The sequence below is a fragment of the Oryx dammah genome, unplaced genomic scaffold, assembly GCF_014754425.2.
Source record: "Oryx dammah isolate SB20612 unplaced genomic scaffold, SCBI_Odam_1.1 HiC_scaffold_11, whole genome shotgun sequence".
NCBI lineage: Eukaryota > Metazoa > Chordata > Mammalia > Artiodactyla > Bovidae > Oryx > Oryx dammah.
Genome location: NW_024070195.1, coordinates 25,970,703 through 25,998,546, shown reverse-complemented (window position 1 = coordinate 25,998,546; position 27,844 = coordinate 25,970,703). Strand labels below are relative to the sequence as shown.

At 43.8% G+C, this 27,844-nt stretch overlaps 1 protein-coding gene and 1 non-coding gene across 3 annotated transcripts; both read right to left on the bottom strand.

Annotated features, from left to right (window-relative positions):
- Positions 1-25: 25 nt before the first annotated feature.
- LOC120870013 (glutathione S-transferase alpha-4-like) lies at positions 26-26,800 on the bottom strand. 2 transcript variants are annotated; one of them, XM_040249466.1, is made up of 7 exons: positions 26,665-26,800; positions 13,432-13,537; positions 12,073-12,124; positions 9,417-9,549; positions 6,228-6,369; positions 4,193-4,324; positions 26-301 (listed from the first exon to the last, which is right to left on the bottom strand). In XM_040249466.1, exons 2-7 carry the CDS (start codon positions 13,471-13,473, stop codon positions 179-181), a joined length of 624 nt encoding a protein of 207 aa, XP_040105400.1. In that variant the 5' UTR covers positions 13,474-13,537; positions 26,665-26,800; the 3' UTR covers positions 26-178. The 2 variants fall into 2 exon arrangements, with proteins under 2 accessions (XP_040105400.1, XP_040105401.1); XM_040249467.1 differs by lacking the exon at positions 26,665-26,800 and adding an exon at positions 22,525-22,590.
- Positions 1,522-1,628, bottom strand: LOC120870643. Its single transcript, XR_005722843.1, has one exon. It is a non-coding gene; the product is annotated as a U6 spliceosomal RNA (small nuclear RNA).
- Positions 26,801-27,844: the final 1,044 nt, after the last annotated feature.

Here is a 27,844-nt window from a genome sequence, read left to right as displayed (position 1 = left end):
TATCACACATCAGAATGGTTTTTTTAATTGCATTTACTTGGCATTAGCTGCTGATAGCAATGTGGTTTTGTTCTTTTTAGACATGTTACTCCTAGAATCTACACCATTTGCTTTGCTTCGCGACAGGAGCCAGTGCTGCAATTGGTTCATTAGTCTGCCGACGTTAAGACTGCTGCCGTTAGAACTGCAAGACGTTCCTGACAACCTCAACATAGTGGCTATCGGGGGGCGGCTTCCTCTGACTCCCAGGCTGCAGGAACTTCTTAATGGTAGGAATGTTGCTGATTCTTGTCTTAAATTCCTGAAATGAGAAATAGTAAAATCAGGCTCTTAAGAGCAGTCACAACCTTTAAGGGAGCCCAAAACTTTGTTACAAGAGGTGGAAAGCTTAGATCCTCAATTGGTGAGGCCTAGAATGTTCAATTGGAGAAGGCAATGGCACCCCACTCCAGTACTCTTGCCTGGAAAATCCCATGGACGGAGGAGCCTGGTAGGCTGCAGTCCATGGGGTCGCTAAGAGTTGGCATGACTGAGCAGCTTCACTTTCACTTTTCACTTTCATGCATTGGAGAAGGAAATGGCAACCCACTCCAATGTTCTTGCCTGGAGAATCCCAGGGACGGGGGAGCCTGGTGGGCTGCCGTCCATGGGGTCGCACAGAGTCGGACACGACTGAAGTGACTTAGCAGCAGCAGCAGCAGAATGTTGAATCCAAGTCACTCCCTTGAATCATATTTACTTGGGTATTCCTGAGAAAGTAATACAACTGCAGGCCTGTTTGGCATAAGTGAAATTTTCTTAGTGAAAAATCATTGACACCATTAGGTAGTGCATATCAATAACTCTAGAAATTCATATTTTTTGAAGTATCAATTCCTTTCTAGAAATTAATTATAAGAGAACAAGTAAGAGTGTGAGATAACTATAAGAAAGTTGCCACAATGAAAAACTGGAAATAATTTATATTTCTCAGAAAATAAAACTATATATAAATTGTTATATCCCTAAAAGAAATAGGTCAGTATTTTTTTTCATAATTTAAAATTATTTAATGATATATGTGATACATAGAACATAAAGATTGTAACCTAAAGGTGGATAAAAGCGCTGAGACATACTCCTAACTACAGAGCTACATGCCACAGTTTCTCCCAAACATTTTAATGGGTATTTTTTCCTTAAAATGATAACATCAATGTTACTTGATATTCAAAATGTTTTGAACTGCTTTCTATGGTAGCAGGAATAAAAAAGAGAAAACAGAAACGGACATACCCCAGTGGAATTAAAAAAAAAAAGCGGGGGGAAGATTTTGGCTTCTTTTTTAAGAGGCAGTCTGTTCCTTCCATGAACCGTGTTCTTTCCTTAAAGCTCTGGGGGTGGGGTGGGACCGGTCATGGCTTTCAGCGCTGGACAAACCGAGGGTACAAACACACATCTCAGATGTGGTATCTGTCCAGAATCCAGGTTAAGAATCGTTCCAAGCCCAGGCCATAGCCGCCATGTAGACACGTGCCATATAAAAATATGGAACGCTTCATGAATTTGCGTGTCATCCTTGCGCAGGGGCCATGCTAATCTTCTCCGTATCGTTCCAATTTTAGTATATGTGCTGCCGAAGAGAGCACAGGTCAGTAATTTAAAATGATATTTTACATATAAAAGAAAAAAGGAAGATCCCTGTATTGACAGGGATTGTACTGTATTGCATTGTTTAGTTTATTTATTTTTTTTCTTTTTTTTTTTCATTGTTTAGTTTAAAAAAAGAATAGCCCAGGGCAGAACATAATATACACAATTTTCCATTTTGTGTGAGAAAGTGGGAGGAGGGGAGACAAACATATAACGCATATTTCCTTGTATCTGCATAAACACTGGACGGGCACACAGGAGCCAATAAAAGAGATTATAGAGGTGAGAATGTAGGAAGGTGGTGGTGAGAATGAAATTTCACAGTTTATGCCCTTTTTATATAAGTTCTGATTTTTCAAAAAAGATGAGACTCTCCTGCCTAATAAAAACAAAAGAAAATAAAATTATATTGCAGAAGAATATGTGTTGACTGTAAATATATTTATGATAAGTGAAAAGAATGTTAAAAGCAGGCCACAGAACAATATTTAGCATGATGCCATTTGGGGGGAAAATGTAAAATAAGAGGTCAGGAAGTCTAATGCATAACCATTTGGTTGGTAGGATTATAGGTCTTTTTTTTGGGGGGGGCGTTATACAAATGTCTTATGTACTTTTATTTTGTTATTAAAAAGTGTTGCTCTGGAACTTCCCTGGTGGTCAAGACTTTGTACTTCCACTGCAAAGGCTCAGGTTCGATCCCTAGTCAGGGAACTAAGATCCCACATGTTGTGTGGCAAAGCCAAAAAAATAAAAAATGCTATTCTTGAAAGTACAAAACCTGTGGTCACCTATTAGAGAAAATCTTTGTAAGGAACTGAAACAGAAGCTAGGTAAGGTCTGGCAGTGTCAGGATTCAGAGAGAGGTCTGAGGACTGGCAGTGTAGCAGGAGAGAGGCAGGCACATAGGAACACAGACACACACACAGACACACACACACACCCTTATGTGTGTGTTAGTTGCTCAGTTGTCCTGATTGAGCAGAGGCGGTACCCTCTGAGCAGAGGCTCTGAGCAATTGAGGGCCTTCATAGCTCAGGTGTTCAAGGTGGATTTAGAAAAGGCAGAGGAACCAGAGATCAAATTGCCAACATCCATTGGGTCATCAAAAAAGCAAGAGAGTTCCGGAAAAACATCTGCTTTATTGACGATGCCAAAGCCTTTGACTGTGTGGATCACAACTATGGAAAATTCTTCAAGAGACGGGAATATCAGACCACCTGACCTGCCTCCTGAGAAATCTGTATGCAGGTCAAGAAGAAAAAGTTAGAACTGGACATGGAACAACAGACTGGTTCCAAATCAGGAAAGGAGCACATCAAGACTGTATATTGTCACCCTGCTTATTTAACTTATATGCAGAATACATCATGAGAAATGCTGGACTGGATGAAGCACAAGCTGGAATCAAGATTGCTGTGAGAAATATCAATCACTTCAGATATGCAGATGACACCACACTTATGGCAGAAATCAAGGAAGAACTAAAAAGCCTCTTGATGAAAGTGAAGGAGAGTGAAAAAGTTGGCTTAAAACTCAACATTCATAAAATGAAGATCATGGCATCTGGTCCCATCACTTCATGGCAAATAGATGGGGAAACAATGGAAACAGTAACAGACTTTTATTTGGGGGGACTCCAAAATCACTGCAGATGATGACTGTAGCCATGAAATTAAAAGATGCTTGCTCCTTGGAAAAAAAGGACAACCTGGACAGCATATTAAAAAGCAGAGACATACTTTGCCAGCAAAGGTCCATCTAGTCAAAGCTATGGTTTTTCCAGTAGTCATGTATGGATGTGAGAGTTGGACTATAAAGAAAGCTGAGTGCTGAAGAATTGATGCTTTTGAACTGTGGTGTTGGAGAAGACTCTTGAGAGTCCCTTGGGCTGCAAGGAGAGCCAACCAGTCCATTCTAAAGGAAATCAGTCCTGAATATTCATTGGAAGGATTGATGCTGGAGGTGAAACTCCAATACTTTGGCCACCTGATGTGAAGAGCTGACTCATTGGAAAAGACCCTGATGCTGGGAAAGATTGAGGGCAGGAGGAGAAGGGGATGACAGAGGATGAGATGGTTGGATGGCATCACCAACTCAATGGACGTGAGTCTGAGTAAGCTCTGGGAGTTGGTGATGGACAGGGAAGCCTGTGTGCTGCAGTCCATGGGGTCACAAAGAGTCGGACACAACTGAGTAACTGAAGTGACTGAGCAGATAGCATCAGGGGGAGGAAAGGGGACAAAGTGGTCTGGTAGGAGCTGGAGAGGAAAACAACACAAGCAGACCCATCAGCCAGGAAAACCACTCAAAGTACCACAAAAACGGAAAGCATTAAATGTTCATGGTAGAAATAAAAATCTTCTTTCTCCCTCCATAAGGTTTTATTTCCTAATCATCCTATTCTGTGAGCAGGAGACAATTACCAAAATGAGTGAAGTAATGATTTTTAAAACAGCCTTTTTAACTTTCTTTGGAGATTGGCCTGGGGGCATATTTTGTTTCAGTCTTTGTGTCTGTTCCTGTTTCCCTGGACTCTGGGTGGATGCTAAAACTCTACCTTTAGCAGAGGGAAGTCGGAAAGAACAGAAGCATCAAGTTCTTCCACCATTAAAATAGCTTCCAGGAGTTGTATGTCTGCCCAGCTGAATTTGTTGCCAACGAGAAAATCCTCTCCGTGGTCTCTCAAAATCTGCAGAAAGAAAAATAAAGAATATCAAATAAAACTAAAGACTATTTTGCCTGGCTAAACACTTAACAAAAGTATGGGTTTTTTTGTACAGATCAAATTTACTTAAGAATCTTTTTCTTGATAATCTCCAAGAATGCTTGCAAGGATAGAATGAAACTAACACCTTTATGTGTGTGTGTTAGTCACTCAGTCGTGTCTGACTCATTGGACCCCGTGGATTATAGCCTACTAGGCTCCTCTGTCCATGGAATTCTCTAGGCCAGAATACTGGAGTGGGTAGCCATTCCCCTCTCCAGGGAAGCTCTCTGACCCAGGAAGGTTGCTGGATTGAACCCACATTTGTGAGAATCACACGACTGAGCGACTAACCCTTATACATTGCCGTAATCCACACAATCTTCTTGGAAATTTGACAGTGATGATCAAGACAATTTGAGTGGTGAAGTACTGGAGTGGAACTCCTGTTATGAGCAGTAAAACTGTACCCACCAGCATAGAAGACATAAAGGTCATAATTAACTAGAATCTGGCTACTACACCACAGATAAGGTATCAGTGGGATACCAGAAGCTCAAACATGAGTCTTTTCACCATCCAGTGAAAAAAGAATATAAAAACTCCTCAGGTGCTGCTTTGAGTAGCAGATGTAAAAAACAAGTTTATTCCATAAATAAGGAACAAAGGTAAATTTGTTGTTATTCAGCCGCTCAGTCATGTCCAACTCTTTGTGACCCCATAGACTGCAGTGTGCCAGGATTCCCTGTCCTTCACCACCTCTTGGAGTTTGCTCAAACTCATATCCATTGCATAGATGATGCCATCCAACCATCCCATCCTCTGTCATCCCCTACTCCTCCTGCCCTAATGTTTCCCAGCATCAGGGTCTTTTCCTATGAGTCTGCTCTTTGCATCAGGTGGCCAAAGTACTGAAGCTTCAGCTTCAGCATCAGTCCTTCACTGCTCTTGGTTTATTCCAATTTTGTTTGGTTAGTTCAGTTCAGTCGCTCAGTCGTGTCCAACTCTTTGCGACCCCATGAATTGCAGCACGCCAGGCCTCCCTGTCCATCACCAGCTCCCAGAGTTCACTCAAGACTCGCGTCCATTGAGTCAGTGATGCTATCCAGCCATCTCATCCTCTGTCATCCCCTTCTCCTCCTGCCCCCAATCCCTCCCGGCATCAGAGTCTTTTCCAGTGAGTCAACTCTTCGCATGAGGTGGCCAAAGTACTGGAGTTTCAGCTTCAGCGTCATTCCTTCCAAAGAAATCCCAGGGTTGATCTCCTTCAGAATGGACTGGTTGGATCTCCTTGCAGTCCAAGGGGCTCTCAAGAGTCTGCTCCAACACCACAGTTCAAAAGCATCAATTGTTTGGTGCTCAGCCTTCTTCACAGTCCAACTCTTACATCCGTACATGACCACTGGAAAAACCATAGCCTTGACTAGACGGACCTTTGTTGGCAAAGTAATGTCTCTGCTTTTCAATATGCTGTCTAGGTTGGTCATAACTTTTCTTAGAGGTTCCATAATTTTATATCATTTATTTGGGAATCCTTATTAAAGTTTTGGTCCAAATGCAGTACAGCACCAACACAGCTTCTGCCTTTTAAGATTTCACTCTTTACTCTTATCAGCAATAGGGAATGTCACTGTCCCTGATCCCTGCAGCCTGGGAGGTAGACCAGGGGACTTGCTGCGCTGTGTACGCCCCTCCCCCAAGTCTCGCCCTCCCCCCGCCCCCACTGCCGCCTGGGCTCAGGGGGAGGACCCGGGGGCGGGGACTTGGGAGGGTCACCCTCGTAGATGTCAGCCCCGCCCTGCTCCCCTGGAGGATCTGAGCTCCCAGCTGTCGCAGACCCTCACGCTGGGCCTCACTGCCTCGGCCAAACTGGATCCCCGTAGCCTACCTTTTCAAACACGGGGAAGTACCGGGTTTTAGCTTTCTTCACAACTAAAGCCAGGCTCTCCTCTTTTTCTTCTGGAGGTTTGAACGCAGCCAGCGCCACCATCTGCATGAGGTCCAGGGTGCCGTCGGCGTACATGTCGATCCTGACAAACAGCGGGAACTCTCAATCCAAGAGAAACCTTTGAGTGAGGGGTTTCCTGATCCACTACTTTTTTTTTGGTGTGACTAGCAAATATGGAAAACTCAGCAGTGGCCACAGGACTGAAAAAGGTGCTTTCATTCCAATCCCAAAGAAAGGCAATGCCGAAGAATGCTCAAACTACCGCACAATTGCACTCATCTCACACGCTAGTAAAGTAATGCTTAAAATTCTCCAAGTCAGGCTTCAGCAATACGTGAACTATGAACTTCCAGATGTGCAAGCTGGTTTTAGAAAAGGCAGGGGAACCAGAGACCAAATTGCCAACATCCGATGGATCATCGAAAAAGCAAGAGAGTTCCAGAAAAACATCTATTTCTGTTTTATTGACTATGCCAAAGCTTTGACTGTGTGGATCACAATAAACTGGAAAATTCTGAAAGAGATGGGCATACCAGACCACCTGACCTGCCTCTTGAGAAACCTGTATACAGGTCAGGAAGCAACAGTTAGAACTGGACATGGAACAACAGACTGGTTCCAAATCAGGAAAGGAGCACATCAAGACTGTATATTGTCACCCTGCTTATTTAACTTATATGCAGAGTACATCATGAGAAACGCTGGGCTGGAGGAAGCACAAGCTGGAATCAAGATTGCCAGGAGAAATATCAATAACCTCAGATATGCAGATGACACCACCCTTATGGCAGAAAGTGAAGAACTAAAGAGCCTCTTGATGAAAGTGAAAGAGGAGAGTGAAAAATTTGGCTTAAAGCTCAACATTCAGAAAACGAAGATCATGGCATCTGGTTCCATCACTTCATGGCAGATAGATGGGGAAGTAGTGGCAACAGTGGCTGACTTTATTTTTGGGGGCTCCAAAATCACTGAAGATGGCTATTGCAGCCATGAAATTAAAAGATGCTTACTCCTTGGAAGGAAAGTTATGACCAACCTAGACAGCATATTAAAAAGCAAAGACATTACTTTGCCAACATAGGTCTGTCTAGTCAAGGCTATGGTTTTTCCAGTGGTCATGTATGGATATGAGAGTTGGACTATAAAGAAAGCTGAGCACCGAATAATTGATGCTTTTGAACTGTGGTGTTGGAGAAGACTCTTTAGAGTCCCTTGGACTGCAAGGAGATCCAATCAGTCCATTCTAAAGGAGATCAGTCCTGGGTGTTGATTGGAAGGACTGATGCTTAGGCTGAACCTCCAATACTTTGGCCACCTGATGTGAAGAGATGACTCAGTTGAAAAGACCCTGATCCTGGGAAAGATTGAGGGAAAGAGGAGAAGGGGACAACAGAGGATGAGATGGTTGGATGACATCACCGACTCAGTGGGCATGGGTTTGGGTGGACTCCGGGAGCTGGTGATGGACAAGGAGGCCTGGCGTGCTGTGATTCAGGGGGTCACAAAGAGTCGGACATGACTGAGTGACTGAACTGAGATATTGGAACAAATGACTTATTTTTTTTTATTTATTGAAGTATAATTGATTTACAGTATTGTGCTAGTTTCAAGTGTACAGAAAAGTGATTCAGTTATAAGTACGTAAGATATATTTATTTTTTCCTTATAGGTTATTACAAAATTTTGAGTATAATTTTTGATAGGTCCCTTTGAACAGGTCTCCGACCACAAATCCAGGAAAATTTTTACTGTTGCGTCTTCATTTTAAGTTTACTCATTTCCTGTAAAACTACTATTCCTGGGAGAAAGAACCCAGCCATGCTCAGCCAGGCCTAGCACAATGCATAGCGCAGAGTGGATCCCTGTGGTGTAGAAATGCAAAAAAAAAAAAAAAAAAGTCACAAATCTTCACTCATAAAGCTTGGCAGCTCTCCCATTAGTAGATGGGGTCTGCTGCTTGGGCTGACCACAACTCGATTTGACCACTAGAATGAGATCCCAGTTCTGAGCCCAGAAGCTAACAGCCTGTGTGCTTTCACTCTTTCTGAGAACCCTACCTGGCTGCAATCAGAACAAGCTCGGGAAGAGAGGACAAGAGACAGATGGCCACTTGCTCACCAACTGACGGTCAGCCAGCACCCCAACCAGATTCTCCTTGCTGACTACCAGTTGACCACAGACCTAGGAATGAGTCCAGCCAAGATACATCAAGCCTGGCCTGAAAATGCTGACACCCAGATGACCCATTGACTGGTGGCGTTGTTTAGTCACTTGAGGATGAAGGTGAAGGTGAAGGTGAAGTCATTCAGTCGTGTCCGACTCTTCGAGACCCCGTGGACTGTAGCCTACCAGGCTCCTCCGTCCGTGGGATTCTCCAGGCAAGAATACTGGAGTGGGTTGCCATTTCCTTCTCCAGGGGATCTTCCTGACCCAGGGATCGAACCTAGGTCTCCCGCATTGGAGGCAGACGGTTTAACCTCTGAGCCACCAGGGAAGCTTGTTTAGTCACTTGGTCATATCCAACTCTTTTGCAACCCCATTGACTGTAGCCTGCCATGCTTCTCTGTCCATGGGATTTCCTAGGCAAGAATTCTGGAGTGGGTTGCCATTTCCTTCTCCAGGGGATCTTCCTGGCCCAAGGATCAAACCCAAGTCTCTTGCACTGGCAGGCAGATTCTTTACCACTGAACCACCAAGTTTTCTCCCATAGACCAGTGAGCAATAACAAGTCCTTGCTGACTTAAGTCCCTAGGCTTCATGGTGGCATGTTATATAGCATTATTTGCAGGAATAGGTCATTGATACAATGCTCAATATTTGTTTGCTGAATCAGTCATTGCCACCTTTGTGCAGAGTAGTTTATGAGATCTTTTTATGAGAACAAACTTTGTTAGGAGTGGGGAGAGAATATGAGAATGTTGAAAGCAGACCGCTGTGAAGAATAGGAGGTGCATCAAGGAGCAGGTGTTTAGAGCATGCACAAGACATACCGGGGTAGCACAATCACCTCCCCTTGTCTCCTTGTCTCCTCCCCTCCCTCCAGGCTGAAAGGCTGCATCTGATCTGGGTCTCAGTGTAGGAAGACAGAGCTTGGAGAAGAACCAAGTATTGGCATGGGCACTCTGGTACCTGACTGTCTCCTTCGGGTCCTTCCCATGCAAGTTGTACTTGGCAGCAAGGTAGCTGAGGATGGCTCTTGTCTGTGTCAGCTCCATTCCATCAATTTCAACCAGAGGCACCTGGCCGAAAAGCAGGCATCCATCTGTGGTTTGAGCGAAGAGATTAGGTTAAGAGACCCTCCCTCCGTGGTTGTGGTCAGCCTGCAGGAGGGTCCACTTCTAATTTTGTTGAGTGATTCTTAGTTTTCATCCAAAGGGGTGAGTTTAAGACCCCAGTTGTTGAGGAAATGCCTACCATTTGTTTAATGGAAAATGTGAGATTTGCTTGATAGGTTCATGGGTTTTTGCATGTTGGTTAATCATGGTTATTTAAGGCTTGCTACATTAGCTCTGACTGTATTATAGTATCAGTGTTTTTGGTTTTCAAAGTTTCAGGTGTACAAGAATCACCTGGAAGAGGTAGTTGTAAAAAATACTCACCCCACCCTCCAGATACTCTGATTCAGGGATGGAGTCTGAATTCTTTAAAAAGTACAACAGGTATCACTCTAGGTCTGCACAGCAACGAGATGGATGCGACAGCAAGAAACCAGGTCCTGGGCCCAAATGTCAGCTTTGGCCCTTCAAGCCCTGTGACTTTAAGCAAATGACTTATCTGAGCTCCAGTTTCCTTTTCTCTAAAATAGCTGTAATATCCATAGAGCAGGATTTTGAAAAGATGAAACATCATAAGTAAAACACTGAATACTGTCAACAATCAAGGTTCAGTAAAATCAAATTATTCTTCTTTCTGAGTGAACTGCCTGTATAAATAATGCATTTAAAGGTGTACTTTTTCATGGGGTCTTGAAGGAATGAGTAGCCTTTAAATTTTCATTAACACCTCTACATTAATGAGAATAAGGAATTTTACCCAGAATAGGAGTCAGATTTCACTAGTGCACTGGCAAAGGCCACAGTTAATTTCCCCAGCTTCCAATAATTGACCTAATGAGACGTGGGAATGTGGTGGCAGAGAGCTAGCACAGGCACCGTGGCAGCTTTCCAGGAAGCCAGTGTCCCTATCTTGTGGGGGTGATGGAGGACTTCAGACATGTCTTTCACTTCTCTGAGCCTGTTTTCTGATCTGTAACAGTATCTGTCCTGCCCATTTTACTGAGTTTCTTTGGGCAAGATGGTACTTCAGAAATATCAATACTATTTTTAGTGGAAAGACTATGAAACTTCCATTTGCTAAGACAGTTCTACATTTGTCTAAAACTGAATAAACATCTAAAGCTGAGCTCTATGTTGCTGTTTATGAATGATGCAAACAGCCATTAGAAATGATCCCTGCTTCTAGGAGCTGATGATCCTCTTCGGAAGAATTGAAGAAAGTCTCAGATCAAGAACACAGGAGAGGACCCTTGAGATCGTTTAGTTCAGTTTGTTCATATTATGGACAATGCACTGTGGAGGCCAGTTGGGCAAAGTGACTTGCTCGGACCCAGAGGGGACAGCTAAGCCGGCAGAAGGGGCCCTCCTGACTCCCAGTCCAGTGCTCTCTCTGGCTGCCTCTGCTTACAGCAATCCCCAGGAGGCTGTCCTCAACAGCCTCACAGACCCAAGGAGGGATGGAGGGTTCCTTAGCATTTCCTGCCAGATTGATCATGGAAGAGTTTATACAACAACATCCATTTATTTACTCAATGGATAGGTATTTAACCACTATTATGTGACTGTCCAAATTTAGAGTAAAATGGGGCAGAAATGAAGAGGAAGAGGGGAAGAGGCGCTTCAGAGGGATTCTAGATAATAAAGGTCCTGGACGAAAATTAGGGAAGGGCTAAGCAGGTCTTCCCTCTCCATGAAATTTCCTGGTACTTGGCAGTCAGGACAAGGAAGATTCTCTTACTGTATGGCAAGGGGACAGGATGAAGAGAAATGAAAAGTCCTGCCCAAAGCCATGCAGTGTGTAAATGGCAGGTCAGCTGATGATTCGCTGAAAGTCTTTCTCAAAAAATAATCTGTGGTAATTGCATGACTGCTTATCAACAACAATAGGGACCCTGGGTTTCCTTAAATAAAGAAAATAACATTATGGCTGTGAGAAGTAGGCCTGGGGAAGTATCAGTCTTCTCTCTTAGTGGGAGAAAATCGGGGAATTGTAGGGATTAAGAACTTCTTCCGAACATAATCATATTTGGATCTTTTCTATAGTTTTGATTCTACAGTTGTGACCTGGTAAAATGATCTCTGTTTATCTGCTAAAACCACTAAGAAAAAGTGACTATGAACCACGAGAACCAAGGAATATGTTAGATCTAATTCACCCGCCCTTTTGTTCCCTCTCCTCTGGCCCACTCGATCATTGTGAAGAATCCTTGAAGGCTTCTCTGGTGGGATGGGGATTATTGAACCAGTTGGCACTGGGTCAACCCAGGCTGTCGCTGAGTCGAGGCCAGAGTCATAACCTACTTGATACATTTTTATGAGGCTAAGGAGGCAGAGCCGATGACACCTTTAGCTCTATGCTGGGGGCACAGTGAACAGTCAGTGTTAGCAATCATGTTGTGTGCCTTTTCTAATGGTTGTCATTCTAGAGTTCTGTGCTGAAACGAATATTTCCGGGAACGTATCTTATTTTATTTTTCCCATAAGATAACATTGAATAAATCTAGGCTCACCCTTCTGCAACTTCTCATATTGTTCTCTTGTTTCAAGAAATTCTTCTTCAAACTAAAAAAAAGATACATTGTTATAGACCTAAGGTGAGAGAAAGAAAGAAATGCCTACAGTATAAAATTCCCAACAGCTTCCAGAATGAAAATTTTATAAAAAATAGTTTAAAAAATTAGCACTGGTTCAAGAATTTGTTACTGAGAGGATACCCTCCTTTAAGTGGATAAGTGTGTTTTCATCTCCTGCATAAACATACAAATTCATTTTCAAATAAAAAATCACCTTGAACCAGAAAAAAAAAAAAAAAAGAAAGAAAGAAAAGACCACAAAGTTATCAACTACCATGTGGCTGAAAACTCTGACAGACCATGTATGTAAGAGTAGCTTAGGCTAACATGGGACTGGCAGCCCTTCTTGGGTGTTGCCTGATTAAAGGATCCCCAAGCCCCCATTCATATTTTTCCTTTTCCGCATCTTAGCTCTGCCTTCTCTCCAAACTCTTGCCCTTTCCTCCAACTGCCCCCTGACTTCTCCTCTTCCCTTTCTTCTCTTTTTTTCTTCTCTCTCTTCTGCATCCTCCTCCCTCCATATCAGGTCAAATTAGGCATTTCTTTTTGTTCACGTACTCAGTGAAAGGGACCCAAAGATCATTATTCAGGTAGGGGTACCATCATTTACTGATGGGGTTTCCAGAGCTTTTGTGGGACAGAGTGACTTTTTGTACACCAGACCTTGAGATGGGGATTAAGCTAAGGGGAGTAAAATAAAGCAAAATAAAGAAGATCCTAAGTCCGTGTTCTAGAGGAGGTGGCATTCAAATAGGGACAAGGGAGTCTACATCTGCATGAGACAGAACAATTCCAAAGCACTTGTAAGAAATCTATGAAAAAGTCAGAGAGAGGGTTAAGAAAAAATCCTGAAGTTAGGGAAAGATCCCTGTGGGGTAGGCCTTTAGGAGAAGGGCCAAGGGTTGGTGGGCAAGCTGCAGCTGGGCCCGAGGTTCCAGTGGACAGCCATGGGTAGAACAGGACTGAAGGGCTGGCCAGAGTTGGAAAGACCCCAGGAAATGAGCTGGTCTCAACTGAGAGAATGATTCAAATGTGTGTCTCCTCTCTCTCCTCAATTTGTGATCTTCCAAGATCTTTCCAAGCTCAGGAAGCTTCCAGAACACCTCCCTAGGCGTCTCCCTTCCTACCCCTGTTTAAGCAGAGGACTATGAGCCCACCTTCACCTCAGGAAGGCAGTTGGAAAGGGAAAGAGTGGATACAGCTTGAAAGGAACCATCCTGACTTTTGAAAGGTGAAGAGGACCACTTCAGTCTCACCCAGATTACCCCCTCTTCCATTTCCCAATTGGGAACCAACCTCCACACCAGCTGCAGCCAGCAGCCAGCGGATAGACTCCATCCTGCCTCAGCCGTGGAAGTACCAGAGCTTGGGTTTGGCCGCCATGACTGCTGGCTTGGGTTTTCTGAAGGGCAAAATAAGAAAATATATTTAAAAGAACAAACTAGCACAGATTACATGGTGTATCTCCCCTTAATTCCAAAATTGGTGAAACGAAACTATTATTTAGGGATGCATAGATAGGAGGCAAAAGTATGAAGAGAAGCAAGGAAATAAGACACAAGATGGTGGTTACCTCTAGTGAGGAGAAATGGGAGCTGTGATTGGAGTCGGGGTATGGGGGTTCTGGGATGCTAATAACATTGTTTCTGAAACAATAATTAGCCTTTATAATTAATCTTTAAACTGTATAGAAATACTTTTGCACTTTCCTGTGTGTATGCTCTATCTCATAATTTAAAAAATAGGAAAAGAACAAACAAACTAGTTAAGCACCAAACTGACCCACACTAACGTGCTAGCCAGGATCCCAGTTAAAGTGGCTGCTTTTGCTAACAAAACTCGCAAGGAAGTAAAAAATCAGAATAACAGTAGTCAGTTTATGATAAGAAACGTAACTGTTAATACCCACAATCCTATGAGAGCAGAGTCACTTGGGTTCTCAAAGTCTTGCAGGTTTTTGAAGCCATTTCCCCCACAACCAGCCACTTCTCTGTGTTGGATTTACAGTTTAACTCTTGGAGAAGTTTGATTCCTTTCCTGCTGTCTTGCCACTTCCTGGGCACTGCCTATGTTCAGTTGTCAAGATTCATTCCTTTTAAACTGCCTGGTTAGCTCCTGCATGAGAATTTCAAGAGCTTCTTGAAAACCGACCACTGTATTGTCCTGGGAGACACAATGATTAAAAAGGTTCCACAGTTCTGATTAGAGAAGCTATGCTTAAGTCCAGCAACTCACTACTAACAAACCTTGAAACAAATTGTACAATAAACCGAATGTGGAGAAAATATGAGAAAAGGAGACGGTGACTATATCTTCTTAACCTCTCTCCAACAAGATAACTGCTGAATCCTCTGATCTCCTGGAGCATCCCTTGTAGGATGATTAAGGACCAGATAGAAGCAGCCCCTCACACTCTTAGAAATCAAAAGGAGGACGGTGCAGCCAAATACACACAGTTGGTTCCTGTGCCCTGAACATTCACATCCAGATGGCCAGCTTCCAGGTCCTGATCACGTGTCAGGAGGCAAATGAAACTGGCAACTGACAAATGGGTCCTGGCTCAGAGGACCCCCTCCAGGTCTGCAGGCGTTCTGCAGCTTTCAGATAAAAATCAAGCAATACTGGTGAAGTCGAATGCCAGTGTCTCACTTGGGAAGCTCCATCTCTCCTCTCTCTCTTGGGTGCACAGTGCTCCCACCATTTGACCCCTCTCTACCTGCCCTGAGAAACAAGGATGAGGATGTAAGTCAAACTGGGGCTGTTCTGATGTTGCTTCCTGTCATTCTGTGTTCCTGAAATGTTTGGTCCAAATTCTGTTGGAAATAAACCCAATGGGACAAAGGAAATCCTGGTAAACCTCTTTTTATAGTGATTCTATTCTGCTCCCCTAGTTAGCCAAAGTTGAAAGTTACCCTTTGGTTTAGAAACCGTGAATCTAAATACAGTCATCTCTGGTAACTTCCAGAAAGCGGTTTCTGAGCAGTGGGTGCTAAAGTGTAGGCTGAATAGTCTTTCTTCTGTCTGGTTATTCTCTTAGTGAGATGAAAACTCACAGCCCTGGACTGCTCATAGGAGACGGGCACCTCATGTGGCCACCGAGTGTCATGACTTGGAGGCTCCAGATTATGTGTTAGTTCTTGTCAAGAGTCAGCTACCAATGGTGCCAATGATATAGAACTCTCTCAGACAAAAGGACTGTAAGCAAAATGCCATTCTAAACGTGTTAAGAACAGGACAAGCTTCTTGTTGGCATGGCAGTCCACATTCGAAGGGATGTAGAGATATGTGCTTTCGAGGTGTAATCAGTGAGAAGCTGCAAACTTCGGACAAGTGGAGAGCAGTCTGGCGTCAGGAATGGAATGAGGGGAGAGTCACTGAGTGAGAGGGAGGGCTGGGCTCTGTTGAGTACAACCTCCTGGATGTGGGTAACAACCCCTCGGGCCTGTCTAAGAGAATGAACAGTGAGAAAGCTTGTAACTCACTGTAGGACTTTGTGGGGACTTCTAGGAACAGACCGCTTTTCTCCTGTCCTCTGTTGTCACTCCTTTCTGAAGTACCTAATTAATAGCACCTGATGGACATTCCTGAGTTGTTTTATAGGTGCTAAAACCACCACCAAATGGGAGAAACTAACTACTTGATGATCATGAGCACATAGGCCCCAGACCTACCAGAGCCTGAGGACTGATGTGATACCAGCCCCCTAAAAATGCTTTGCTGAAATCCATCGGAGAGTTTGCGCTTTTTGAGCACTAGCTGTCCTGGACTCCTCACTTGGTACCCTGCAATAAGTGCCACTCTTTCCATCACCACAACCCAGTGTCAGTAGATTGGCTTTACTGAACGTAGGCAAGTGGACCCAAGTTTGGATCTGATTCTGTTCATGTACAGCCTGCTCTGTTAGACATGGGGTTGGATGCTCAAGCAGAAGTGATGAATGAGTGTGACTACTCCCGTCTTTCAAAGGCTGGGGGCTCTGCGCTTTAGTCATGAGTCCTCACTATTGTACAACCTTATTCCATCTCTCTAGGCCTCTGTCTCCTAATCCTTAAGATGGGGGTAGTGGTTGTATTCCCTGCCTCAGAGAGTTTTTGTGAAGACCAAGGATTGAAAAAAATTAATAGATAAGATACATACCATAATGTCTCACCCATATCAACTAGAGTCTTCCATGCTTCTTTAATCAAATTACAGGTGGATGTGGTATTTTCTTAGAATTTTTTATGCTAAGATTGGCTTGTTTTATACATGATTTATGTTTGTCACAAATGCAACTGATATTTGTAAAAGAGAGGTAAAATTTTAGGAAATTTGACCAGATATTGCAATGGAAGATATTTAAAATGTAAAAACTGATGTGGTTTTTGCCTTCATTTGTGATTATGAGGGTAATTGGAGCACATGCATGGTTTGCTGCTGTAAGGAAGTGTATTTGGGAATTTTACGTGTCCCTTTGTGTTCACAATTTCCCTCCCCCGCCCACTTACTTCTGCCTGACCCACAAACATTCTCAAGATGTGTAGGAGGTTAAAGAATGAATCACTCCCCTCCCCACCACTACCTCCAAGTCTTCCCTGGTGCCCAAGGGAACCCCCAAAGCCGAGGGTTACAATGAAGGAGAACTCATTTCAGATAAACAGGACCATAGCCTGCAATCTTACCTTCCAGTCCAAAAGAAGGAAACTTTTTTTCTAGTTGTTAGTAACCAGCCACTACTTCTTGTAAAAATCCCAGCAAGCGTTCATGTACCCCACTGATGGCTGCCTCTAGCCAACCAGCCGCTCTTCCTCACCTCTCAGCCCACACTCCACAACATTCCGAACTGGGCTCTCAGGTGAATGATGGAGTCTCAACAGGACTCTGATCCCCACCCAACCCGTCCCAGGAGGTCTATTCCTTCTAGAATAGCAGAGACAGACAAGGGGTCCAGTACATCTTACAGTCTCACACCACAGCCCAGGATGAACTGCTCCCCTGGATTCAACACCACAATATATTAAACTCCTGGTAGGCAGGAGTCGTGGCATAGTTCTTTCATCTCCTGCAGAACCAACCTGGCACTATCCTAGACCCATGGCAGCTGTTACCTCAATGAGGCACATACGGAGACCAGTTTTTTCATTTGTTAAGATTTCTGTGTTTGATCTTTCATTCTTTCAACATTAAATGTTTATGGATCTTCTTCTATGGCTATAGTCCCAGGTTGCACACTCCAGTCATACAAAGATAAATAAGATGTGGTTTCTGCCATTGAAAACCTTATATGTAGTGATGGAAATATCCAGACCATGAAGAGGTAAGTCAGAATAAGTGTTTAAGAAAAGCATAACATAGTATTACAGGAACAGAGCCTTACAGATTAGGTATATGTAAATATGTTTGGTTCCTTCAGCCCCACCTCTTCCTACTCCCAAGGCATTATAGATTAATGGCCTAAACCAACTTCTTCAGTCCTTTATCCTTGACCTCTAATGAATTTCAACAAAGATTAATTTCAAATCACAACTTGGTAGCACAGAGGCCCCAGTTTACGCTTCAGAAAGTAAATCCCGTTCTCATTGTTAAAAAAAAGTACACTGTCAAAGCTTGAAAAAACAGGTGTGATGGAAATATTCATCCTGCTCGTGGGAAACAAAGAAGCCAAGAACAAAAGAATTCTTTCTGGATTTCATCCCAAATGCAAACAGCTCTGAGAACACAGCTTGCTGAAAGAACAAGAGCCTGAGGGGTCACGCTGAGTATAAATTCACTAGCATCTCTTCAAGTCTGCTTTTTATGTTGACCTCGACTGACAGGTATGTCCTGAATTAAATACACCTTGTTCCCAAAGTAGACTCCTTGCGTGACTGCTTTTACAAAAATGATTTTTTAAATTTATTTATCTTGGCTGTGCTGAGTCTTTGTTGCTATGAGAGCTTTTCTCTAGCTGCAGGGAGTGGGGGCTGTCTCGAGTTGTGGTGTGAAGGCTTCTCACTGTGGTGGCATCTCTTGCTGAGGAGCACAGACTTTAGCACATGTGGGCTTCAGCAGTTGCAGCATGTGGGCTCAATCACTGCGGCACACGGGCTTAGTTGCTCCGTGGAGGGCTTAGTTGCTCCGTGGAGGGCTTAGTTGCTCCGCGGCATGTGGGATCTTCCAGGATCAGGGATCGAATCCACGTCTCCTGCATTGGCAGGCGGATTCTTTATTGCTGAGCCACCAGGGAAGCCCTTCCTACATGACTCTTTTGACATTAGGAATTGAGACTCATCTCTCAGGGGTGTTGAACTTCTCCTGTGTGCGGGTTTACCTGAGGTGAGCAGGGTTATGCATATCCCACTTACAGCCCCAGCTGCCCAAGGCAAGGTGGGCAGAAAGCAGTCATGATGGTATGACAGCCTTTAGATATTTGGTGTGTGGTCTTTCAGTAACAAGCATGCCCTAAATTTCTTTTTCTTTTCTTCTTTTTTTTTGTGTGACTGTAAATTAAGCAATGACTAATGTGATAAAAAAACAGAAAGCAAAAACCACAAATTTTTAAAAATTGCACTTACCAGTATTTAAAACTTTGCTTTTCGAAAGGTATTTTTTAACAAAAAGAAAAGGCAAATCAAATATTGGGAAAAATTATTTACAAAGCATACCTGATTGAGGAACTCATCCAGAATATATAAAGAACACTTATACCTCAATAATAAAAACAAAACCAACTGGTGTTGTCCAATCCAGTGGACAAAAAAAAAAAAAAAAAAAACCCAGTGGGCAAAAATTTGAGCAGATAAAACTAAAATAAAAAAAAATTTTTTGGAAAATGTGGAAGAACATGTATCTGAGTCAGGCCCTGGATACCAGGAAAAGCAACGACCTGTGTCTAGATTTCAGCTCCTCTTCTCACCTGAGAAGGTTTTTAAACCTCTCTTAGCTACAGTTTCCTTATGGTCCCTAAATCATTTGGTTAGTGGTAGAAATGTGATAGTGTACAAACAGCCAAACATAGTAAGGATTCATAAAATGGCACATGCGCCCGCACACACACACACATCTATATCTCCAGATTGTAGCAACAGTCACATATGAGAAAAAAAAAAAAAACAACAATGGAAGTGGAAGGCATTCTTTGGAAGTGTATTTGTTGTTTTCTGCTTTGCTTCTTTGGCCATGTGGCATGTGGGCCCTTAGTTCCCTGACTAGGGACTGAATCATGCCCCTGTTAGGACCAAACAGGCGCCATGACAGGCTTCAGGGGGCCAAGGCAGGCCTAAGTCTCCTTTACAGAGGGGCTGAGTTATTGCCAAGGAGGAACTGAGATCATCCTCCGCCGGCACCAGAACTCGACCAATCAGTATACTCCCCGTAGCCAGGTTCAAGCTTATCAGGACGAGGATAAAAACCCCCTAAGAAAGCCCACGCACACGAAAATCTAGCCAATTAGTAGATGCTAAGGAACCCTTGCAACCAATCCGCCCCTGCCAACTCCCTGTCTTTGTCTTAAACCTATAAATACTGTTGTAATTCAGGGCTCGGGGCCCTTGCTCCACTCCACTGCGCTGGATGTGACTTGGGCCCTGGCTCGAGCTAGCAATAAACTCCCTTTTTGCGTTTGCATTGCCGTGGATGTCTTGTTTTCTCAGCTGTGGGGACTTGGACTGCGGGCATAACAGCCCCCTGCTGTGGAAGGACCGAGGCCTAAACACTGGACCACCAGGGAAGTTCCTACAAGTGTAATTTTGGACCAGCAGCATCAGCTTTGTCTAGAAACTTGTTAGAAATGCAGCATCTCATTTCCTGGGCTGGATCTACTGAATTAGAGGCTGCATTTTTCATAAGACGCCCCCCCCCCGCCCCCGGGGATTCATTTGTACACAGGCAGACCCGGGAGAAATTAGGGATATGGTTCCAGACCACAGCAATAAAGTTAATATTGGAATAAAGTGAGGCACACTTTTTTTTTTTTTTTGGTTTCCTAGAGCATATAAAAGTTATGTTCATACTAAACTGTATTTTTTAACTGTGCTATACCATTATGTCTAAAAAAATGTACATAGCTTAATTAGAAAATATTTTATTGCTAAAAAATGCTTGCCATCACCTGAACTTTCAGCAAGTCATTATCTTCTTGCAATAGTAACATCAAAGATCACTTATCACCATAACAAGTTAATAATAATGAAAAAATTTGAAATATCACAATATTTACCAAAATGTGACACAGAGACACAAAGTGAACAAATGCTAATTGGAAAAATGATGCTGACAAACTTGCTTGAAGCAGGGTTTCACAAAAATTTGTGAAAAAAAAAATAAAAGAAACAGTGCAATATCTGCAGAGCACAATAAAAACGAGGTGTACCTGTACTAAAATTAAGCTTGAGGAGCCAGATCTAGAGTGAAAGCCAAACTAAACTACACCTGGGGCTGAGGGTGTGGCCCCAGGTTCTCCCAGGGTTTGCTGAACAGGCACGAAATGCTGAATCTGATGTTTAAAACGCAGGCTGAGCAAATGGTGATGTGCAGGAGGGTGTGGGGCCAGAACAGAGAAAGGGAAGGGAAGAGGGAATCAGGCAGGATTCTAAGTCCATTTCCGATGTTGAATCATTTACACTGGCCCCCTTAAAGAGAGGAATCCCTAGAATGCAAGGCCTCCTCCAATCTCCAAGGTTAACCAAGTATCAGGCGTGTAGATTCAAGCCTTGGGCCGATCTGGAAAAACGGATGTCAGTTTCTTCAACTGTAAAATGAGGAGTTGGTTCAGAATTCAATCATCTTCCTTTTCGCAGCTTTAACAGTCTTTCTAATCTTACTTCTTTCCCCCCATATTCATTCGCCCTGTACTCCTACCTGCTGAACATACATGTTGGGAAATCAGCCAGTCTTTCGGGGGTGGTGGGTGTGAAATTCTGCTGACAATGTTAACAGTCGTTCTGGATAATTTAGGCATACCAACGCACATTTTCCTTGATTTCAGTTAGGCAAAAAGCAGGCTTTTATTGAATTTTCAAGATAATGAAAGTTTTGAGAGATTAACTTAAGAAGTTGCCAGTTTTAGCAGATGTTTGGGGCCAGAATACAAGAGGTGAATCTATTATCACTAGAAATATCCTTGACATTTATTCTGCTTCTCCAGTGGATCAGAACCGTTTACCTTCATGACAAAGCAGGGCAGTGCGTGGGATCTTCGTTTTCCAGCCAGGGATAGAAACTGTGCCCCCTGTACTGGGAGCACAGAGTCTTGAACACTGGACCCCCAGGGAAGTCCCTGGATCTGACACCTTACTTAGTTGGATTTGACATGCTATCAGAGGGAAAGTCTCCTACATCGAGCCCCCACCCCCGCCCCACCCTCACCAAAAGAGCTGCGCTAGTGTTTACATGACATTTTAAAGACACAAATAGCTGAACCCTATTCCTGGGTGGGGCAGGAGTGGGGATTACTTATAGGATGATGAGGGAGGTAATTTTGTTCCAAGTTCACATGCTAAGTATCTTCTATATTTCAGTTACAGAAATGAAATTTCCTTTGCATTAAAGTCTAACAGATTGATTCATGTTGACGTCTTTCCGCAAGGCTAACGAACTTACTTAAATGAAAAGTATAGCTGAGCGAGGAGACTTTCATCCCAGGCTCCTTGGAGGATAAACAAAGTGAACCACAACATGGCCCACTGCTGTTAAAAACTGGGGCAAATTCTAGAAAAACCTGTGTCAGGGTTTGACTTAGAGACTCCTGCTTTCAACTTGGCGCCATCTCCTGGGGAAGCAAGACCCCAGGGGAAAAACCCCAGTGTCAGATCACTTGAACTGAATCTTCCAAGCATACAAGGGGCGCAGGAGGTTGAGTTTACCTGTTAGGCACCTGGCACAGGGTGGGGGATTTCTGTGTTCTTTTCAGCTGTGTTCAAAACGATGCAATTGGGACAAGGAGGAGAAAACGTAATGGCTCAAAAGTTAATAAACGCTTAAGTTCCACCAAGGGCGTTATGTTCACCAATCAACTGAAATACCACTTGACTCTTACATACTTATTTTTGAAGTTACACTTAATATGTAACACAGTTTTAAGGGCATTTGAATGTCTGACATTATGCACATTTCATGCACCGAAATGATAGTCTTCAAAGGCCTTGTTTAGATGTACATTTGCTATTTCATTTTCATTTTTGTATCTACTCTGCAGAAAAAAATACCCGTTCCTTTTGTTTGATATAGGCAAGTTTAGAAATAGTCATTACTGTAGAGCAGAGAATGGAACAGCATTTTAAATCGACTATACTTCAACAAAAATAAAAGGAAATAATAGTCATTAAGTTAACCATAAAATTAAAAAAATTTCTGACTACAAGTGACAAACTGGTCACAAAGTAAACTATCCAACCAAGCCTAAAAAGAGCAGATAAGAACTTCACCACTAACCTTATCTCTTCCTGGCTCTCCTCTCTGGGGTGCTTCAGGGGGATTAAGTGAGGGTTTATAACCCTTTCCTTTGTAATTGAAAGCTCTACCCCTTTAAGAGATTGGCCAATGAGCATTCCAGTTTGTACATACGTCTAGGGCTTCACTTTACATCCGTTGTTTGGATGTTTGATCAAGTTACTCAAGTAAGTAGAAAGAAAGATTCCACTGGCTCATTCAACAAATATTTACTGAGTACCACTCTGTGCCAGGTACTGTTTTAGCCCCAGGGTTATGCATGTCAGACTCAAGCCCTGCATTGGTGGTAGTGCTTACATTCTAGTTGGGGAAGACAGGCTGTATGAATATATAAGCAAATAAATGCAGGGTGTTCAAAGTAATAATGCCAACAATATATCAGATGATTATAGCTTATGGATAAAAGAAATCTATGACAACAGTGTTATAAGGGGTAGGACGGAGGAATTATAAGCAGTTATAAGGTACCTGAGAAATCTGTATGCAGGTCAAGAAGCAACAGTTAGAACTGGACATGGAACAACAGACTGGTTCCAAATCGGGAAAGGAGTACGTCAAGGCTGTATATTGTCAACCTGCTTATTTAAACTTATGTGCAGAATACATCATGTGAAATCCCAGGCTGGATGAAGCACAAGCTGGAATCAAGATTGCCAGGAGAAATATCAATAAATAACCTCAGATACGCAGATAACACTACCTTTATGGCAGAAAGCAAAGAACTAAAGAGTCTCTTGATGAAAGTGAAATAGGAGAGTGAAAAAGTTGGCTTAAAGCTCAACATTCAGAAAACTAAGATCATGGCATCCGGTCCCATCACTTCATGGCAAATAGATGGAGAAACTGTGGAAACAGTGACAGACGTTAATTTTTTGTGCTCCAAAATCACTGCAGATGGTGACTGCAGCCACAAAATTTAAAGACACTTACTCCTTGGAAGAAAAGTTATGACCAACCTAGACAGCATATTAAAAACCAGAGACATTACTTTGCCAACAAAGGTCCGTCTCGTTAAGGCTAAGGTTTTTCCAGTGGTCATATAGTTGGACTATAAAGAAAGCTGAGTGCCAAAGAATCGATGCTTTTGAACTGTTTGGAGAAGACTCTTAAGAGTCCCTTGGACTGCAAGGAGATCCAACCAGTCCATCCTAAAGGAAATCAGTCCTGAACATTCATTGGAAGGATTGATGCTGAAGCTGAAACTCCAATACTTTGGCCACTTGATGAGAACTGACTCATTGGAAAAGACCCTGATGCTGGGAAAGACTGAAGGCTGGAGAAGGGGACAGCAGAGGGTGAGATGGTTGGATGGCATCACTGACGCGATGGACATGAGTTTGAGTAGGCTTCAGGAGTTGGTGATGGACAGGGAAACCTGGTGTGCTGCAGTCCATGGGGTCACAAAGAGGCGGACATGACTGAGCAACTGAACTGAACTGATAAGGTACCTGCATGACCTGTGAAGTGATATAGTGTTGTTGGAAGTGGCCTTAGTGTTGTTGTATATAAATATTACAAACTTCAGAACAACTACTAAAACCAGAAAAATACAAACTATAATTGACATGCTAAGAAAAGAGAAAAAATAGAATTGTATAACATGCTCAGTTAAAACAGAGAGGGCAGAAAAAGAGTAGAAGACAAAGCAAAAACAGTGGGGGGCGAAGAATCAAGGCAACAAATAGAAAAGAGTCACACAAAGAAGAAAAGAGTAGAGATTAATGCAACCACATCAATAATCAGTTTAAATGTGAACTGTCATGGTCTATGCACAAGTTGGAAAAGAATCTCCAGACATGAGACAGAATGCGAGGAGTATAGAGTTTATTAAAGCAGGAGACACTGTTAGAACAGTGGGCTGGCTCAAGGAAGAGCTGACTCCTTTCATGGATTAGTAGCCAATTTTTATAGTCTCAAGACAAAATTCCTGCTGGAAGGGTTGCATTATATGATTAGTTAGGGTGCTATAGGGTGGGTAATTGGGTGAGTATATTTTCCTAATATGGGGTCAGGGAGCTGGCCAGTTTAGATCAGGGAGGCTCATGGCAATGGTTACTGTGGGACTTGGTCAGTTTGGAGATGACCTCGGTGCAGGGCTCCACCTCTGTGGCCTCCATATAAGGCTTTACACCTGTGACCGGGATACAGAGCTCCATATGAATGTTGTAAACATTCATGAGTGAATTTTAAAACAAGACCTTATTTTTGGTTTTCTGCAAGAAATCCACTTTAAAGACACAGATTGGTTAAACAGAGAGATTGATGGTGGGTGTCAAGTGCTTTGAAGAAAATAAAATAGGTTGATGAGAAAGAAACATGGGGTGTGGGGTTGGGCCACAGAGTTCATGATCAGAAGATTCCCTTAGTGGGAATGTTGAAGCTGATGAAACAAGGAGCCTGCCACGGAATCTTCTGGGAAGACAATTTGGGTTAGAGGAATAAAATGTACATACAACAAAGCGGGAACACCAGCAGGTATGAGAGCCTGGGCTGGTGGCCATTTGCTGCAGACCCTGCCCCCTGGAATTCACCTTCTGCTGTTCCGTCCACAGGCCCTTCCATATTCGCCCTTCTTAGGGACCCAGGCAGGAGTGTCTTATGTTCCTTTGGGCACCCAGTCTACCAAAGCCCCTCTAAGCAGCTTATGTTGGGTCCTGGGCTCATTAGGTGCTGCGCCTCCTTCTCTGACAGACGCCAGAACCTCACACCGTTCAGCTCCTCCTTTTGTCCCAGAGGACACTGGCGCCCCCACAACTGCCCTGTTTATCTGCAGGGTGCCCTTCCACCCCGTTGGCTCAGCTGCTGTGGGGTCTAGCCAGTGGGCCTCATGGGTCCCCTCTGCCCTGTCTCCCTGCCTCACACGGCTGGTGCCTTTCTGAACACAGCATGCTGACATCTTTGAGGACAACCATCCGCTGCCTGACCTCCTGGCTCTTTTATCAGAGTCTGGTGGCTTGTGAAGCTGGGACGGTGGAGGCTGTTGAGACTAAAAGGTCTGGACCCCCCAAAAAGGTTATGACAAGGCCAGGAAACTGCACCTGTGCAGGATGGGGGAGGGGGAACTTGTCTCCAACATGGGAAGTGAACTGAATGATTTAAGGTCGTGTAACCCTGAGCAGCAGAGAAGGCAATGGCACCCCACTCCAGTACTCTCGCCTGGAAAATCTCATGGACAGAGGAGCCTGGTAGGCTGCAGTCCACGGGGTCACTAAGAGTCAGACACGACTGAGCGACTTCACTTTCACTTTTCACTTTCATGCATTGGAGAAGGAAATGGCAACCCACTCCAATGTTCTTGCTTGGAGAATCCCAGGGACAGGGGTGCCTGGTGGGCTGCCGTCTCTGGGGTCGCACAGAGTCAGACACGACTGAAGCGACTTAGCAGCAGCAACCCTGAGCAGAGCAATGTGGGATTCTGTCTTCACTGGAGGCAGCTTGGCCTTCATCTTTATTTTCGCTAATCCTCCAATTCAGCGCTTCCTGACTGGTTGTCTTCTCCAAGAGCCAGCCTTGAGGGCCCCCTTGTGTCTGAGAGAATTAAAACCCCCAAAGCACTGTTTGCACAATGGCTTCTGGTCTGCTCGCATAATATTATCAGGCAATGGCCCTGGGTATTGAAATCCCAGCCAGTCATATAACAGCTGCCATTTCCTGTTGTCCTACACAGCTCAACGACAGAGATCCCTGGTTGTTACCAAGTCAGTGCCTGCTCCCATGTGTAAATTAATCTCCAAGTGAGGGTAAAGTGCCCTCACTGAAGCGTTGGAAGGGAGCAATCCAAGACCGCCCTTGCTCTGACACCAACTTCAAGTTCACGGTGGTGGTGGTTTAATTGTTCAGTCGTGTCTGATTCTTGTGACCCCACGGACTGTAGCCCACCAGGCTCCTCTGTCCATGGAATTCTCCAGGCAAGAATACTGGAGTAGGTTGCCATTTCCTACTCCAGGGGATCTTCCTGACCCAGGGATCACACCCATGTCTCTTGACTTCTTCTGCGCTGGCAGGTGGGTTCTTTACCACTAGCGCCACCTGGGAAGCCCACAGAGTGTCCCCCAGATGGCCTCATGTGCCCGAACAGTCTGCCGGAAAGACTCACAGAACTCAGAAAACGGTCATACTCACAGCAACGGTTTACTATGGAGAGGACACAGATGAAAATCGGTCAAGGGAAGAGACGCACAGGACTGAGTCCAGGAGGGTTCCAGGCTCGGAGTGTCCAGATGTCCTCATTCGGCAGAACCGGAAGTCCTGGGTTTTATTGGAGCTCCATTACGTGGGCATGACTGATCACCCACGTGGCTGATCTGTCTCCAGCCCCCTCTAGAGCGGGGCTGACACCACATGACCCAGAGCCCCGCCCTACATCCCATGGTTGCTGTGGCTCAAAGCCTACGCCTGAAATGATATAGCCATTGTTATCTACCCGGCCCAGGGCCTCTGGCAAACAAAGATACTCCTATCAGGCACGTCTCCGAATACTAAATGGTAAGAGAGATTCCAAGGCTTAGCGATCAGCTTCCCGAAGCCAAGGCCAGACCTGTATGTGGGGAAGGTGATTCTTTCCGCACCTCCATCCCCACACCTATTCAGTTTCTTCTTTTTGGTCCTTTGCTCCCAGGAGGCTGGTGGGAGCATCAGCCTGGACACCAGTGCTGCCTAGGCCTGCCCGGTGATGCACGTGCTGCCAGCCCTTGCTCCTTCAGCAGTCGTAAGTATCTAGTGATGACTGAGTGTTCAAATTGTGAAAATGTGAAGGCAGAAAACCATCTCCACATCTGTGTTGGATTTTCCTCTAATAAAACTCCAAGGGGCTTACATTGATTGTGACAGGCATGAAGGGTCATCTCAGGACTGTTTTTTTACATCTGGGCAGAAATCCCTCTTGCAGTAAGAAATGAGTGTGTTTTCTTTATAAGACGCGGATCAAATACTTGCCTTTCTCCAGTTTTTAAATTCCCAAGTATTAGCTACTCTTGAGCGGCAATTTTTTCTTTCCTAAAATTACTTCTGCTATTGATGCATCCATCTTGTCTACTGTGTGGTGACTTTTTTCTAAAGCAGGGCTCTGTTTTAGGGTTCTGCCTTCTGGCACCCTGCCTGGCACATAATAGGAGCTCAATTAATATTTAAGATACAAGTCAACACATGTACTTGTGTTGTGTTAAAGATGGATTATATACATTTGGCATTTAGGAAGTCTTTGAACATTTTAGGTAATTAAGCTGCTTAATTACCGTATTTGTATTAGCAAATAAATACCACTGAATTTCTGACTTCAGATTTCACAATGAAGTTAGAAATT

What these genes read in the sequence shown, in the direction of transcription:
- LOC120870013 (XM_040249466.1), bottom strand. Translation starts at nt 13,473, where the DNA reads ATGGAGTCTATCCGCTGGCTGCTGGCTGCAGCTGGTGTGGAG. An exon ending in TGGCTGCAGCTGGTGTGGAG is followed by an intron (nt 12,125 to 13,431) that starts GTTGGTTCCCAA and finishes TCTTTTTTTTAG; the next exon opens with TTTGAAGAAGAATTTCTTGA. An exon ending in CCGACTTCCCTCTGCTAAAG is followed by an intron (nt 302 to 4,192) that starts GTAGAGTTTTAG and finishes TTCTCATTTCAG; the next exon opens with GAATTTAAGACAAGAATCAG.